Source organism: Equus quagga, chromosome 17, assembly GCF_021613505.1.
Source record: "Equus quagga isolate Etosha38 chromosome 17, UCLA_HA_Equagga_1.0, whole genome shotgun sequence".
In the NCBI taxonomy this organism is placed as follows: domain Eukaryota; kingdom Metazoa; phylum Chordata; class Mammalia; order Perissodactyla; family Equidae; genus Equus; species Equus quagga.
Window position 1 is genome coordinate 42,381,700 of NC_060283.1, and position 18,257 is coordinate 42,399,956.

The 18,257-nt window shown below is 40.5% G+C and overlaps 1 protein-coding gene across 1 annotated transcript in view; it reads left to right on the plus strand.

Annotated features, from left to right (window-relative positions):
- PID1 (phosphotyrosine interaction domain containing 1) overlaps positions 1–14,570 on the plus strand; it is a 225,324-nt gene extending 210,754 nt beyond the window's left edge. Inside the window, exon 3 of the mRNA XM_046644924.1 lies at positions 12,395–14,570. Within this exon, the coding sequence (XP_046500880.1) occupies positions 12,395–12,871 (477 nt within the window). The 3' untranslated portion in view covers positions 12,872–14,570. The remainder of the gene's footprint in view (positions 1–12,394) is intronic.
- Positions 14,571–18,257: the final 3,687 nt, after the last annotated feature.

The following is an 18,257-nucleotide window of genomic DNA, read 5'->3' on the forward strand; positions in this document are numbered from 1 at the left end:
GGTCCTCTCTGTCTCTCCCACTGTGTCATCCTAGTATGATGTAGGTAGAAGTATGCTTGAAAGTCTTCTTTTGATTACCCTATGAGATTGCACAGAGAATTGGATATTCAAATCCGAAATCTCATCCAGTACCAAACTTTACTATTAATTTCAAGGAAACAAATAATCAGAAGGTGCCAGCAAAATCAAGTGAGATCTGGGACTGTCAGTATAGCTTTCAGTCCTTTTTTTGCTGCATCATATAAGGTCCAGCCCAAATTAACACAGATGATACCTAATACTGTATGTGGTTATATCACTTATGCAGAAGAGAGCCCTTTCAACCTGAAACATCTCCATTTTATACTTAGCTACAAAGCCTAAGAGACATTTTCCAGGAAGCCATATGCCCTAAACCCACAGGTTTCAGCGTTGTTTTTTTTTTTTTTTTTTTACCACAAGCGATTCTAGGCAAACAGGTACGTTCAGCAAACAGCATTCCATCCTAAGGACTTGCCTGCTAGCAAACAGTAGGTCTGCCATTAACAAGTTGACAAGGAGATTAGACAAGTTATTTCTTTCTTTTCTAGGGTCACTCTCCCTTTCCCCCATAAAGGGAGAGAATGGACTTCAGGACTGTTTTTTAATCATTTATTTTCCACCCTGTCATATTTCCTCTGCAAGAAAAAGAATAAATAATGGCAATTTTCAAAAATTCTCTACTGTGACCATATGTCTTTTAGTTTAAATATTTCTCTGGTTTGAGTTATCCTTAAAATGAGTATGCATATGCATTGATCAGAACAACATAAATATATTACAAATTTTGATAAATAATTATAAATAAAAGGTAGTTTTATTAGAAAAATAACTCAAGATGCATGAGATGACTTTTTTAATTGAAATTTTTATTGAGATAATTCACATGCAGCTGTTAAGAAATAATCCAGAGAGGTCCCATATACACTTTACCTGGTTTTCTCCAATAATAACACTTCACAAAATAATAGTATAATATCACATTCATATAATCCACCGATCTCAGTCAGATTTTCCCACCTTTACTTGTGCTTGTTCATGTGTGTGTGTGTGTATTTAGTTCTCTATAATTTTTGCACATGTATAGATTCCTGTATCCAACCCCACAGTCAAGATACTGAACATCCCTCACAACAATGACGCCCCGTGTTGCCCTTTTATAACCACACTCACTTCTCTCCCATCCCTAACCCCTGGCAACCACTAATCTATTCTCCATTTCTAAAATTTTGTCATTTCAAAAATAATGGGGGCTGGCCCCTTGGCACAGCAGTTAAGTGTGCACATTCCGCTTCGGTGGCCCGGGGTTCGCCGGTTCGGATCCCAGGTGCGGACATGGCACCACTTGTCAAGCCATGCTGTGGTAGGTGTCCCACATATAAAATAGAGGAAGATGGGCATGGATGTTAGCTCAGGGTCAGTCTTCCTCAGCAAAAAGAGGAGGATTGGTAGCAGTTAGCTCAGGGCTAATCTTCCTCAAAAAAATAATAAAATAATATATACATGGAATCATACAGTATGTAACCTTTGGGGATTGGTTTTTTCACTCAGTTGTATTCCCTGGAGCTTCATCCATGTCGTTCCACGTATCAATAGTTCATTCTTTTTTACTGCTGAGTAGTATTCCATGGTATGGATGTACCACAGTTTACTGGACCATTCACCTGTCGAGAGACATCTGTACTGATTCCAGTTTTTGCCTGTTACAAAGAAAGCTGTTGTGAACATTCAGGTAAAGTTTTTGTTTGAATGTAAGTCTTCATTTCTCTGGAGTGCATGGTAATTCCATGTGCACTGAGCCTCCATGTACCTCTCATTTCAAACCTCCACTGGCCTTCTGTTAAAAGCACTAGACTTGTAGCCAATAGATTGCTATACTGATTTTATTATCTCCGACCAAATGGCGTCTCAACATTATTCTTTCTAAATGTTTAGCGCCTTCTCTGGTCCTCCTTAAAGAGTTGTGCACTAAGGAAAATGAATTGATAAAGTGCTACAAGGATGAAAATTGGTGACATTTTTCACCTGCCACCATGTTTGTCCCTTGAATCCATTTGTCAGGATGACGCTCAAGCAGTGTGCTTGATGTTGATTTATCATTTACAGAATTTTCTCATTGTAAACATTTTTGGGCCTAGGAGAACTCTGCTGAATTTCTGTCCCTTTCAAGTATACACTATTGATTAGAAAGCAGAAGAAGAGATATAAGACTTGTCACGAAATAAATTGTTCTTGTGCACTGAGTGGAACAGCTCCAGGATTGACCATCCTTGGGCCGGCTCACCAGAAGGGACCAGGTGAGGGAATGTATGTTTCAAAGTGGTGTCATTTTTATTAAGTGACTTTGTCTTCAGGGGCACACTTTAGTGCCTTCTAAATAAATCACTTCTGTCTTTGACAGTGACAATGACAATATTTCCAGCTTCAGACATCCAAGAGCCAATTGACAGGACAAATTGCACCTTGGGACTACTTGAAAAACGCAAGATGTGACAGAAAATTTCAAATCACTCTGCATCATTGGAACTAAGTTATAATATGAATAACAGAAATAAATCTGTCACTTACATACCTAATTTTGAGACACATGCTGCATTTAACAGCTGAAGCAATGTTCATCTGTTTATTAGAGTGCAAAGTTAGCACTTAATTATTCCTCAATATTGGGTCTTAGTAAATTTTTTTACCCCCATGATATATATTTACATATTAAAAAGAAGATAGATCTCCTAGTAAAATTTCTATTAATATTTTTATAGATTTTATTAACAATAGCCCATGGAAATACTTGGGAAGAACCACTAAACAACAACAAAAAAAGTATTCTCAACATTTATGATCTTAGGAAAGTTACTGAAATAAATACATATCACTAAACAAAGGTATATGTATCAATGTACCCCAGAGGATATGCATTTTAGAAAATCTGCATTCTACTGCTAGCATTATTACTGCTACAAAAAAAAACATTTGAGTGAGTCCGTAAGCCTTTCTGGGTCATCACTGTCCCCATTGGGGATAACAAAAGCGTGCTGTAAAGTTAGAACAGGCTTACCCTAGGCAGCCAGCCTCACTCTCTGCTTCTTGGTCAGCAGACCAAGCATGGCCAAACAGATAAAGCAGAAGACTTTGAGGATAGCCTCACAGGGAATGGCAACAATTGGTTCTCATCCTGTCTACCACAAGATAGCTGGGTCCACTCCTGCCCTCATGAGGGTGAGGTGGATCTGCCAAAAACTGGGTCCCAGAATGGAACCTAAGAAACACTCTGGAGAATAAAACCCTAGGTTTGATCTAGAATCATTTGGACTTCTCAGGGATGATCCACAGAAGCCCATGGGGCTGAGGAGTAGGACCCTGGAGCTACTGCAACCAGAAAGGATGCCCAGGTCTGCCCTCAGCTGAGTCCAGGCCTCTCAGCCTGGCCTTTTGAGGCTCTCAACTGCCTTTGTTGAGGAATGTGCAGAGTCCTGCCCACCATGGCCTTGGACTTCCAGAGCAATTCCGCATCACGTGTCGTCTGGCATGTTGGTACATGACTCACAAGGGCGGGGTTGGGGCCAACTTAGCGCTTGTTTAATATTTGCCCTTCGGAATTATTCTTTGAAGTAGAGATTGTTTGATTTGCAAAGCCCCATTTCAGAGTCCTTTAGGAATATGATATCTGAATGTTAAGTACGCCTTCCTGTCTCCTTCTTTCAATTATAGATGCTGGCATCATAATTTAAATCTCTGGGCTATGCAAGCACATTTCAGGTTAAGGGAAGGTTACCTCTGACTCCAAACCCCTTTCAGGATGTTTAACAAGCCCTGGTCGAGTGTCTGCCACCTGCCACATCCCTGACCAGATCCTGGTCTCGATGTGAAGACGTGAAGAAATGGCCAGAGAGAAGGTAGATGATATAAAAATGAAAACTAAAGGGTCCAGATCCTCTCTAGGGGAAGAAATTGGAGTAGTGGAAAGAGTTGGCCTTGGGGTGGAGGACTTGCTTTCTACGTTTTTCTCTTTGAGGGACTCGCTGTGTGATTTGGGGAAAGTATCCTCGTCTCTCTGGGTGTCAGAATCGTCATCTCTGCAACAAGGTGGTGGTGTTAGGTTGGTGTGGATGGGCCCATTTAGTTCTAAAAAGCCTGTAATCCTGATCATATACCTTTGGAACATGAGGAATTTATCGCAATATAATTGTCAGTTCTTTGAGTTTAAACACTGGGAAAACTTGCTGTTTGGGTCTTCAACATAAAAGAGGAAGAGATCAAATAAAAGTAGAAGAGATGCTGGGCAGCCTAGAACAGCTTATAATTTTACTACAAGATTTCAACGAAGGCAAATTGTTTTGATGTGCCCGAACATCCTGAGAGTGAAAACACAGGTGTTGAGCGAGGCCAGGTACCCCATCTGTCCAGCCACCAGGGCAAATGTAAAGGCATTGATAGCATTGTAGCAGCCGATCCATCTTGTTTGGGAGGCAAAGTCTGCCTTTGTCTCCCACCTCTGTGTCTTCCTAGCTCCCACTTCTCTCTTATTCTTCCTTGGCACTCTTCCAAAGCCCCTCCACTGCCTGGTCTTCTGCTACTGTAGCATCTCAGGGAGCCAAACCACAGTGAGTGTAGACTAATGAGCCTTTATGGAACACAGCTTGATTGAAGGAATGAATTGCAAACGGAGATTTTTTTTGTTCTAGTTGTGCCACATGAGAAGGAAGACCTATGTGAACCCAAGAGAAGTTTTCCGGATTCGTTGAAAGTGCTCACGGAGGCATGTGTGTGCTCTTCTCCCTAAGACCAGTCTTGCCTATGTAATATCGAGTTCTGCAAGTGTGGTGGCAAGCGTCATCTTGTCCTTGCAATGTAAGCCCCAAAGGGCGCAGAGTTTTACTGGTTTTGTTCAGGATTAGACCTGGTTCCTGTAGGTGCTCAAAAACCACTTATCCAATGAATGTATGAGAAATTCAATTTTTAAGCCCAAAGCTTATCACTTCCATGTTTCTCACGGTAATTTCATGGATTTCGCTATGAACAGCATTTATCCTTTAATACCTTCTACATGGCTTAAAGCATGCTATACAGGTTCAAGGTCATCATTAGCATTTTGTTTGTCTTTGCATTGTGGATTGTTAGGTGATTGACACGTGGCTCCATCCCCACTGTTCACAGTGTCTCATGGATTCTCGCTCCTCTGTGACCAGCAAGGAAGGAGTAGATTTCAGCTTGGATCATAAATCTCAGGATTTTGTCCTTTCACTTTTCTCTGAAATGTGCAGGTGGGAGTTAATGGGAGAACAGAAGAGCTTAACTCTGATATTTGGCCCGGGTTAAGAGCTGCTCTTCTTTTTCTCGTGTTCTGTCTTGTAACCCAAAGGCTATTAGGATTCCCAGTTAAGTGTTTTCCATCCTTTGTTCACATAATGTTATTTTATGTCAGCTAGGGAAAGGAAGTCTCCTACAGACAATGAAAGGACACCAAGACCTTTTATATCCTGAGAAGGGCCTCTGGAGAGTCTTTGTTATTAATCTGTCGTCCTGGAGAAACCCCACAGTAAACTGAACCAAAGCTGGGCCTGTGAGGTTATAAAGCTGAGTTTATCCAGCTTGGAAGGTTGAGGACTCCCAGGAAACCAGATGCTTGGGTTCTTACATGATCGACCATCTCATCTCACATCCTTGTTTAGGGGCCCCTGTCATTACACTTTCTATCCAACTGCCCTTTCTAGGATGAGATCAGTCAGGGTCCTAAATAAGGGGTTTTCGTGCCAGAATGAAATGTGGACTGGCCACGAAGAAGAAGGAACAGAATGATGCTGGTTCAGCCAGAAGGACGCGTGTCAGGCAACCAGGGTTTGTTTTGCCACAGATGGGCATGGATTGGTGATTCATGAATGGAGAGCTGGCTGTGGTGTTGGAAAACTCATGGGTGGGAAGGAGAGATTCTGAGGACATGGATCTGTCCTGATCTGATGCTGTTAATGCCGCACACACTCTCGTGGGCCCCTCTACTCCATGGTCTCTATGTATTTTCACACGCTATGAATATTCTCAACTAATTTTTTCAGTTGGATTGGGCAAAGCCCATTCACATGCATTGCAAATGTCTGTGTCTGGGGCATCAATTTATGCCATTGAATGACACATAGGGAAAGACTTTCATTTTTTCTCTGTTTGTTTATTTCTCTCAGAATGATTCATTCCTAATAAATTTCTTGCCCAATACCTGTTTTTGCAACTGTAGAAAAGATGCTGGTATTTACCACATATTTCCAACTGGTTGTTACTCCTCCTGAAGACTCTTCGTGTCATCTTGCAAGTCCCTTTGTTCCAACACCCTGGGAGGTGACGACTTAAAAAAATCTGTCTACCATTTTGAACATTTAGTGACCAATTTAGTGTCTCCGTGTTTTTCGTCTACCCTGTGGCTCTGGAAGATTACAGCTCTTAAGGGTGAGACTCAGAAGGGACTTATTCATCTAGAAAACATTCACCTCTTTCATGGATGGGCAGGATAACAAGATTCTCATTAACCAGACCTGACATCGCTGCACAGCTATGTTGGTGGTGGAACCTCCGGAAGCAGCCTTGCACATTGAGTCCTGTGTTCTTACTCATACGGAAGAAGTGCCCACAGAAGGGTGGGAAAGGAAGTCTCCCACATGAGGAAGACTGTGGCAAGAAGGGATCTCACTATATAAATTCAGAGTAAATCCTTGCAAAAGTGTTGATATAGAAGGATCCAGGGATAACACCCTGTATTTCGGGGTTTCTGTTTATTGAGACACGTGTTCTCTGTGCCCCCATACCCACAAAATGCATGGCTGTGTGCACAGTATAGCTGAAACTTCGGTATTTTGAGAGAATTAATTTTTTAGAAGTTTTTACTCTATTTCCCTTGAAAAGCACGGCGGTAAGGTGCATTTCTATTAAACTGTATAAATTATCATTTTTGTATAAAAAATTAAAGAAGGAAATTCACTTTTTTTTGTTTAAAGCCTGAATAGTTTTTTTCTATAAAAAAACTTTTCTGTAAGTCAACAGTGTGGTTAATGCCAGACTCTGGAGAGCTTTATGAGAGAATTAGGAAATACACAGGCAGGTAGTAAATAATTGACTTATTGGGGAAAGTGCACAGACAAGAGTTAGGATTCCAGAACACAGGCCATTATGGGTGAAAGCGGGGCTGATTTAAAGAGGTGATTCTGAGGGTAGGCTGTCTTGGTACATAATTTTATCATTTTGCATTCCATTTTTAGGGAACTCTATTCAGATCATTCTTTTCCTATATCTCTTTAAGAAGTGCCAACTTGGGGCTGGCCCAGTGGCATAGCGGTTAAGTTTGCTAGCTCTGCTTCAGCGGCCCTGGACCTAGCACCACTCATCAAGCCACGCTATGGCAGCGCCCCACATAAAATAGAGGAAGATTGGCACAGATGTTAACTTAGGGCTGATCTTCCTCACACACACACACACAAAAGTGCCAACTTGTTAACATCATTCCTTTGTCTTTATGTAATCCCATGAGATTTCAGATAACAGCTCCACAAAACTAATAAAACAAAAGTTTCATTGACTTCCCACTGTTCACCCAGTTGTAACTCTGTATTTTCTATGGACCAGATCCTGTAGGAACCAGGGAGCAGTTGATTCCTGGGACAGTTTAGGAAGGTTTGAGCAGGGTTGGCTCATTTTAACCAGAGTAGACTCAGTCCTGCCAAGGTCTGAGGTGAGCAGACCCTGGTACTATCAAGCAGCAGGACTGGAGAGCTATGACTGGTGAGTCCGCCATTTTCTGGCATTTCAGGCTCGTGTTTGCCGATTCTGTGCTTGTTGGAAGGGCCCGTCTGTCCACTGCAGCCTCTGTGGCCTCCACTGCAAATCCCAATTGAGAGCAGAAACAGGTTGTGGGTGCCCTGTGAACGTTTGATGGGATTGCTGACCCTTGTCAATATCGCGGTGGAGAGGAGTCGTCACATAATCCACTTTGAGCTCTCCTCCATCTGCAGGCTTAGTAGTACTTTGCAAGATGAAGCTAATGGAATATGCAGGATTAGTACTGGTAAAACATGTTTATGATTCTCTTTCCACAGAAAACTTTTGGAAAGATGCCAAAAGTCTGTGGTTCTTGAGATTAGAATTTATTTTCTTTGATTTTATCTTGAATAGAATATACTTTTTGAGTTTTAGAAAACCTAATATATATTATAAACAGATAATATATATTATATACTAAGTATATATAATATACGTACATATTATATATATATATTATTTTATTATTTGTACTCCATTTTACCTGAGAATTTTAAAAGCTTTCTGAATCTTACTTTCTGCAGTTATAAAACAAGAATAAATTTTTAAAGAAATGCTTATGCCTGTATGGGCATGGAAAAGAGTGTTATATACAAAAGCACCAGAAGAGAATGCTGTTCATTCTTTGGGAGGACCCAGTGTATCCAGGATGCTCATATAAATCCAAAATTTCTCTTATGGTCCAAAGATGGGAAAAATGAATAAATGGCTGAAAAGTGAGATCAAATGGAAATGGCTCTCTTCCAGTAGCAAAATGGTCCAGGAATTCAACAGGTGTCTTTGTAGGCTGTCTTTTCTAATTCGATTTTCCTCACAAATCATCAAAATGTTCCTGAAGTCCCGTAACTTTGCCATATAAACTATGTAGCCCAGTGTCGCCATCTGACCTAAGGCTCTTGTCTTTAAAATGGGTTAGTGATAATAATATTCCATCCTGACCCATAGGGTTGTCAATAGATTTAATAGGTGCAGCGTGCTTTTTACCTGAAGAGTAGATACAAATATTAGTTATTACTATTCCATGTCTGTGTGGCTTGATTGGGCTGTGGATGTATGAAACAATGATTTGGGACCTTATGTTTGTGGTGTAGTGTGCTATTCAGGTGACATTAGTGAACCTGGGCCACTAAATAAAGATTACTTTCATAGTAAATTTAATCCCAAGAGGTTACGCCTGTGTATTATGTTCTACCTGTCTTTTAAAATTATTTTTATAAATATCTACATATTTATTAAGTAGCTTTTATTTTTGTCTTATTAAACTCTTCGAGCTACTCATCTCTGCTCCATTCTTCTCTCAAGCACACTTCTAAAATAAAACTTTATTTCCCATGAAATCTTTAGTTTTTAGGTAATCAATCTTTAAAAGCGAGGAATACATTTTTTCTTAGATGTCAAAATTTTACTATCATGAAATTACTTACCAGTGGAATGAATCGTCTGCAACTTCTAATAAAGTTCTTTAAACTCATCCTTTAATTATATGGCAGTAGAAGACACTGTATAATTATTTTAAAGTTGTGTATGTGTGTGTGTGTGAGCTTAGAGCAAATCAAAGGAGATTCGCCCCTCAAAAGGACTTTTCTATCAGTATCAACGTCGCTATTTCTAGTTTCAGTGGACAGTAAGAAAGAATACACTTTTACTTCAAAGACTGAAACTAGTTTCTCCCAGTTAGTTTTCAAGGTCCAAATGTAAAGATGTCATAGGAAAGGAATGAAGTACTGATACATGGTGTAACTTGGATGAAACTTGAAATTATTACGCAAAGTGAAAGAAGCCAGACACAAAAGGTCATATATTATATGATTCCCATTATATGAAAATACAGAATAGTAAATCTGTAGAGACAGAAAGCAGATTGGCGGTTGCCAGGGGCTGGAAGAGCAGACCACGGAGAGTGACTGCTTATTGGGCACTGGGGCTTCTTTAGGAGTGATGAAAATATTTTGGAACTAGACAGAGCTGATAGTTATGCAACATTTTGACTCCTAAATACCGCTGAATCATACATTTAAAAATGCTTAATTTTATGTGGTGTGGATTTCACCTCGATTAAAAAAATAATAATAAAGCTGTGAAAAAACAATACAGCTATCATAAAGTGCCATATACAGAAAGCACATTTTCAGTAAGTGTTATAAATCAGGAACCGTGTGCATTTTCTCACAAATCCATCCTTATTATCTGACTCCAATCCAGAGTGACAAGGAGCTGTTCAACCCACTGCCCTCCTTGGAGAGTCTAGGCACTTACATTATCTGCCTGAGCCATTTTCCCTTCAGTCTATTGCCAAGTAGTGTCAGTCTTAGCTCTGTAGTATCGTTCCCATCTGTCTCCTCCTGTCCTTTCCTGCTACCTCCACTCCTAATGCAGGCCACTCCTGCTTTCTGACTTTGTTCTTGCAACAACTTCCTGCCTAAGCATTCTGCTATTCGGCAACCCTCGCCATCCATCTTTCCTCTTGGCATCAGTCAGGTCTTCCAAGTTTACAGCCTCGGTCAAATTTTAGCATTCTGAGGACCCTGGACCTTCAGTGGCATTCCATCAGGAGCAGAGAAGGCCCTTCTCCTCAGACTGCATGCAGGACCAGCCCCAAAGTTCAGTCTATTTTCATCCAGTGGTCACAGACCCTGTCTTCTCTCCGGGGCTGTCTTGCACCACGGCCTAATGTGTGGTCAGCCCAAAGTGGCCTATTTCCTCAAGCAGGTGGGGGCTTGCCCGTGGCAGCCCTGTCTTTCTGCTCTCTCCTCTTCTCATCACCTTGGCTTGCTGGGCTCCTACCTGGTTTTTGAGGTTTCAATGACTTGAAATCTAATGACCCTCGTCCCTGAGGCCTTCCACCAGCGGGGTGCCATGATCACTCCTTCCACCAAATGCTCAGAGTACCTTGGGGTACCTCTTGCCTGTCCTTTTCACGGTCTGCCTTCCATCACAGTTATATCTGTGTATTTGCACAGGGTTAGCGATGTGTCCAGAATCACCCACCTGCTGAACTGTGGAGCTAGGATTTAAATCTCAGCTTGGCCTGCCACAAAGACTGCACTCTGAACAGATATCCAATGGCTTGCTTCCTATTGATTTTTGGACCTCTCCATCTCTACCCTCCCCATCCCCCATGCCCACCTGGCACTTTGCCATTGGGTATAATAGGTTCCCAGTAAATATTTCTAGAATGTGCAGCACTTGTGCCTCCTAGGGAAGAAGTTATCTTTTTAAAGGGACTATCCAGTTAACTCTTGGTTTAAGAGATAAACAAAGCTCAAAAAGATGCAATAGTTCTCAACTTTCATGTTCTGAATTTTTTGTACCTTCGTAATCCCACTAAACGTAAACACTGATTTGGAATCACTGTGGTCAAATGTCCTTTCTCAGTTCTCACCATTTCCATGGACCTTTTTCTGGTCTTTTCCTCCTCAAGTTCGTAGTAATTACATCTGTGCCACTAATTTTGAACCTAATTATATACTATTTTGTGTGATTTCTAATTTATGCATTTCCATAACGTCTGTGCCCCAGTGGTAGATGTTCTGTCCATTTGGAAGAATGAAAAAAAAAATGGAAGAATGAAAATCTCTTTTTGGTATATCATAAACAAGTTTTTAAAAAGACACTATTTGAAGCACTTGGAATTATTTTTCTTAGTTTCAGTACTGCTCATCTAGCTATTTGATAAGCTAACATTTTAGTCTTAACTTATCTGTAGATCTTTCATTTATTATCACTATTATCAGATGCACATCAGTTCAAAAATTGTTTAGGTTACAAAACAACTGGGCATTGCTGTGTTTTGTGGGTTTTTTTCTTTTTTTGAGGAAGACTGGTCCTGAGCTAACATCCGTGCCCATCTTCCTCTACTTTATATGTGGGACGCCTGCCACAGCATGGCTTGACAAGCAGTGAATAGATCCGCACCCGGGATCCAAACCCACGAACCCCAGGCTGCCGAAGTGGAACATGCGCACTTAACTGCTGCATCACCGGGCCAGACCCTGGGCATTGCTGTGTTTTTAAAAAGTCTCTTAGAGGGAAAACAATCATGTTTTAGGGCATAATTTAGAAAGAACAGTTTTTGCATCTGTGGCATTTGCTAGAAGCAAGCAGCTTAAGTGAAATCAAGTATTGAGAGATTTGGGAAAAGAACCAGGCTAAGAGAGAATTTAATAAAGATTTTATTTTTCAGATGCAGTGTCCTTTTGACTCCTTCCTGTCATTAAATTCTGGGTGTGTTTGGTTGAAAATAAGCTTTGAGTGGCTTTTTGATTTCCCCAAAATGCTAAATTATGTAAAAGATCCTTCTAATTTGAGTTTTAAAAAAGAGGTAGGGAGAGGGAGAGTAGTTCTCTAGAAATTAGATTTTTAAAATCCAACTCTATTCAAAGAATTTCAATACCTTTGCCAAGTGGGACACTTGTTAGGGACAAAAGGTAGAAATTCTGTTGACAGTTATTCCTTTAGCAAGCAAGAAAGAAGTCTCTTCACTCTCCCAGGGTGATCAGTTGAGAACATCTGAATGAACAATTAGAATGAAGGGCCTACTGTTGACCTCTCCTGCTTTCTTTGTCTCTTCCCTCTGCAGGTTACCTATCTGGGTAAAGTTCCCACCACAGGCATGCAGTTTTTGTCAGGCTGCACAGAAAAGCCAGTCATTGAGCTCTGGAAGAAGCACACACTAGCCCGAGAAGATGTCTTCCCAGCCAATGCTCTCCTGGAGATCCGACCATTCCAAGTGTGGCTCCATCACCTTGACCACAAAGGTGAGGCCACGGTGCACATGGATACCTTCCAGGTGGCCCGCATCGCTTACTGCACAGCCGACCACAACGTGAGCCCCAACATCTTCGCCTGGGTTTACAGGGAGATCAATGATGACCTGTCCTACCAAATGGACTGCCACGCTGTCGAATGCGAGAGCAAGCTCGAGGCCAAGAAGTTGGCCCATGCCATGATGGAGGCCTTCAGGAAGACTTTCCACAGTATGAAGAGTGATGGCCGGATCCACAGGAACAGCTCCTCCGAAGAGGTTTCCCAGGAATTGGAATCCGATGATGGCTGACTGAACTTAGGATGCTTCAGCAAAGGCAGCATTGGTCAAGGAATTCCAGATGATAGGTGAATAAGCAACGATTCAAATTTGGGATGAAAAGACTGCCAAACTATTGGCCGACCAAGCTTTTTAAATTCAGAAGAGCAATTCTAAATCTAAAGAAATGTATTATTAAAGTAATTACATTACATTGAAATCTGCTGCTGCTGTGACTGTGAGGAGGGGGGGGAATGTGGATGGGGAGGAAGGTTCTAGATTCTCTCTCTTCTTTTTTTCTTTTTCTCATTTCCCAATGCCTCCCGTAGGAGATCTCCAGGCTGATTTTCACCTCTCAGGCAAATACACTGCGGCTGTTATTTGATGGACCATTCCGATTTGCCTTATGAAACCCAACAAGAATGTTAGATGCACCTGTAGGATCCCTAGTCGTGGGGGGTAGGTGGAGAGTGCTGATGCCCGCACGGAGGCCTCAGGGCTAAAGGAACACCTCAGGCTGACCTTGAGAGCTCTTCTCCCACCGCATGGTTCAGATTGTCTCCTCAGTAAGCAAATCAGCACAGCCTTTATCAAGCTTTACAACTAACAACCTGAAAGTTGGCAGTTAATTCACAGTTTAAGATAATGCTTTTATTCACATGAATATATCAAGTAGTACTCTCTTATTGTATTCACGTCATCTATTTTCTTAGAATACTTGCAACTACTAATAACCCCTTCCCTCCTCCACTGCATCCACCCTCTTTCCCCTTCCAAGCCATGCTGACATCCCTATGGGGATGGATTCTCAGTGTACACTGCAGGACACCAAAAGGGAAGAAAATGACCAAGCAGATGAAATACACTATCAAAGAAGGTAGGACTTTCAAACAACCACCACCACAACAGAAACCTTGGAAAAAGGGAATGAGTTATCAGCAAGTGAACAAACCCCGTGGAGGCTGTCCTTTCATCACCCCTGATTTATGGTAACTTTTGTAGTAGATGGTCCTATCTGATGAACCTTTCCTGGCAAGCTTCAGATATGATTTGCTATCACCAAGGAAGCCTTGCCCCCGTCACTCAACATTGCACTCAAATAGGGAATGAGTTATATAAACTTGGCTCATCTACAGAAACTGTGTCTATCTTAATCTAAAGGGTGAACCTGACCTTGTTAACCTGAAATTGTGATCTCCTAGGGTCAGAATTGCCAGTTTGTTCACTGTTTCTAATGAGAAGTTCTCGCTAAGAGAGCCTGAGATTTCTCAGTTTCACGGATCTTTAAATATCATCAACACAAAGAGTCAACATTGAATGAAATTGCAAGTATTGGTTAAAATACATTTAAGGCCAAGAGCATATCGCTAGTTTTCCAGGTAATGCTGCTCCTTCTTTGAAGTCTGCTTTTAATCCTGGTCGTGTTAGGGCCGCTGGGGCGCCTTACAGAAGCCTTACATGAGAGCTAATTGAATCAGGAGAGCAGTGGTGTTGGCGTTTTGGTCTGTGCATCTATGTGTCGGTGTATGCGTTTGTATGTGTGTACGTGTGCCCCCTGTGTGTGGGTCCAGTTTTAAGGCATGTAGAATAAGCATGGAGTCATACTGAGGAGAATTAGCCTCTTGGAGATATGCTTGCTGCTTTACCACACATGTAAACTATTCTTTAGCGTAAATGCATTCATTCTTTAATAAAAAATATGTTTGCATTAATAAAGCCGAAGAGTTTCATACTTTATGTCTTTACTTTTTTAAATAATGGAAAACTGAAGGACAAAATAGAGCAAATTGAGTCAATAGGGAATCCTATCGAAAAATTTGTTAAAACCGTATCATAAAGAACCCGTTCCTTGGTTGTGTTTTAAAAATCTTGTTTTAGTTTCTAATGCTTAAGTTATATGTATATATATATTTTTTTTTCTTCGAGGAAGATTAGCCCTGAGCTAACATCCGCCGCCACTCCTCCTCTTTTTACTGAGGAAGACTGGCCCTGAGCTCACATCCGTGCCCATCTTCCTCTACTTTATTTGTGGGATGCCTGCCCCAGCATGGCTTGACAAGTGTTGTGTAGATCCGCGCCTGGGATCTGAACCGGCGAACCCCCAGCCACCAAAGCAGAGCGTGCAAACTTAACCACTACACCACTGGGCCAGCCCTTAATGCTTAATTTGTATTTAATTACTGCTCCTTAACTGAGATGCTAGCATGTCAACAGTTGAAATAGTTATTTAGTGTGGTGGATGTATTTCAAGGGAGAGTCTTCTGGAACATTTTGCAAAGGATTGCTATTTATAAAATCTCACATAAGTCTTGGGAGAATCTGCACTGAAATCTTGGAAGGTAAACACCGAATGATTCCTTCTGACAGGACTGGTTAAAAATGCCTCCTCCAGGCCATGATTTCTCAGAACAGCCCCATTAATCAGGCAAGGCAGGTGGCCATGGGGCCTGCGTGTCTCGAGCAATGCCCTTCATGGGATCAGTAACAAGCAGAAAGGCTTCTGAAGAGAAAATATGGTTCCTGCTAAGGAGAGGAACACAGGGAAGAATTGCTGCCTAACTCCTTTGATGAAAATGGCATTTTCTCTAGTCAAACTTTTCTCAATTTCGGTTTCACTCCGTTGTCCTTGAATATGCTTCCAAGAGGGGGGCAAAAAAAGAAAGAACCCAGCCAGCATATATTTCAAAACAATGCCGTTTTCCTCTCTCAGTAAAAGTTGAATCCCAAGTGCACACTTTTATTGCAGAAAGTATTTGCTGGTGCTTTTTCAGAGTACTCAGTGTGACATGCTAAGTCATTGGCTCTGAGAATATTGGCGAGAACTTTGTCTTGAGATGATTAGTAAGCAAGTTAAAGATAAATCCACAACGACATCTTTCACATAGCTAATGAAGTCTTTTGGGACAGCCAATACTAATTCCGCTCAGAGGGATGATTCAGACTTGCGTTATTTTTTTTAATGCTTTGTTCTCACTCTTTCTATACTACACATTTTGTGCTGGTGGTCACAAAGCACTTTTGTGTATATTAACTCATATGCCCCTCAGAAGGATCCTGTAGGTGGGTGTGGCAGTTACTATAGAGATGAGGAAACTGAGGCTCAGAGAGGTTACCCAACTTGGCGTAGGCAGCACAGCCAGGATGCGTTTGCTGGAGACTAGAACCATCTGACTTCCAGTCCAGGGCTGTTCCTTTGTGTAGGCAAGATTCACCTCTTTGAGATTTTTTATTTCCATTCTTCTTAAAACCCTCTAGCTTATTTTAAATGAGCATACTAAACCACTATAAATAAACATCCTTTGCTATTCATTTTGATAGCAATAGAAGGAGTTTTAAAAGCAAACAAAGGCCAAAGAAAGATTATTTGAGCACAAATAACATAATAGGAGATTTTGCTTAAGTATTTGACTCTGTTCAAAGGACAAAATACTCTGTATACCCTTACAGAACCAAGATTTTTTTTTTCCCCTTCAGGACATGTGAAAACTCTGAATCAGATCTTTCTATTACAGGCTTCTATAGCATCCTGTAATTTCCTGTAATTGCCATTCATTGCAGTTTTCAATTATATATTTATTTGTATAATTATGTAAATATCTGTTTAGGGGGTGTAAGTGTCTTTAGGATGGAGATTGTGTCCCTTTTATTCAGATTTTATTCCCAGCTTATCACAAGGCACCTGGGCGAACTCAGTAAGTTTCTGTTAGCAGGATGGATGGAGGGATAGACAGATAGAAGGAAAAATCACTATGTGAGTCTTTGATTTGCAAGTTCTAGCACAGAATCCTGGAACCCTGGAGGGAACTCTAGAGACTCTCTTGCCCACTTTTGTTAAAGGTGAACAAATGGCTTTTTAATCAAGAAAAACATCGTCTCTTACCTAATTCCAGAAAGAAGAAAAATAGAAGAATAATGTTCGATGTAAGCTGTGTGATGGAAATAGAACCAACATTATTCCAAGGAAATAGGCAGATAATGTATTTCAAGGTATCTGCATTTAATAGATTACAGAATTCTTGTCATGCATTTGTTTCTCTTTATTTCTATCACTGAATAAGAAGAGAGAAAGAGAGAGTGATGGGGAGGGCATTTTTATTTGCTGACAGTATGAAGCTTGTAAATTATACTGGTTTTTCCCCAAGTTTATATTTCAGAAAACATTTTTTTGCTTTGTCCTCTCTTTTGCTTTTTTCTCCTTTTCCTTCCCTCCTCTTCTTTCCCCTTTCCTCCTTCAACTATTTAATTATTTACATGACACCATTCCAGACTTTCTCTGATTTTAGTGGGAAGAGCATATATGCTCTGAATCTGAGATCACATAATCCATTGCCATGAAATTTGATGAGACTTTTGAACACTGCTGATTGTCCTAAATTGCTCTCATTTATTATTATCATTTTTTAGTCAGATGGGACATGATGACTCTTTAATTTAATTCTTCATAGCTTACTATTTCTTAAGCATTCCAAAAATGTGTGTTATCATCTTATCTCCTGATATACCCTAGACTAAACTGGAGTGAAGGTGAAAATTTCCATAATTGTCTAATTCTTGTTGACCCTCAAGAAACTTTCCTGTTAGATGCCAAAATTCGGCTTTTGGAGTAACTTTATGGGATCCACGGTTCAACTTAAGAACTTTGGCCGCTCCTTCTGAAAGAGGTGCCAGCTGATAATCACCAGAAAAGAACTATGTGTGATGCATAAACCCAAGCTCTGAAAGAAAAATAACTGGATAAGTAAAAGGGAATTGCTAAGAGGAAGAAAAATCTAAACCATCTTATTTTGAACATTTACAAATACGCTGTATTTGTTGAAAATGAACCTAAGAAGTGGTCTTTTACGCTTAAGCAAAGCTGACGTTCACAGATTTGGAGAAAATATTTCTTTTGGAATGTCCTGGTAAAATTACCTTGGGTTTGGTTGTGCACCCGAAATCGATCATTCAAAAATAATCTGAATAGTTTTTATTTGAGAATTTATGGCTTTTACTTAAAAACATTTTCAAGTTCCTATTAAGTTTTCAATAGGTTGGCTTAGAGGACACTGTAAGAAGGTACTGATGTGATCTGAAGATGGGATTGCTGAAGTATTGCACATATTTTCAATCCTTGCATAATAAATTACCAATAATTATCTATATTTTCATGTCTATATCTTCATTTAACAATGATTTTCTTAATAAAAATGTTTTCATCCCCTTACCTAAAACTACATGTTAGACTGAGGCTGGGTCATTTGAAAACATCATAAAATTTGTGAATAAAATAATACATGGGACCTGCTTGATTTCAAACCTGTCATTATGTGGCCTTGTGGCCTTGGTTACCATTCTAGAATGTTCTTTGTCTTCTGGGGGCAAAGCTTAAGAGAAACATTTAAGGAAACACCCACTTGGAAGGAAGAACCAAGAGTTGACT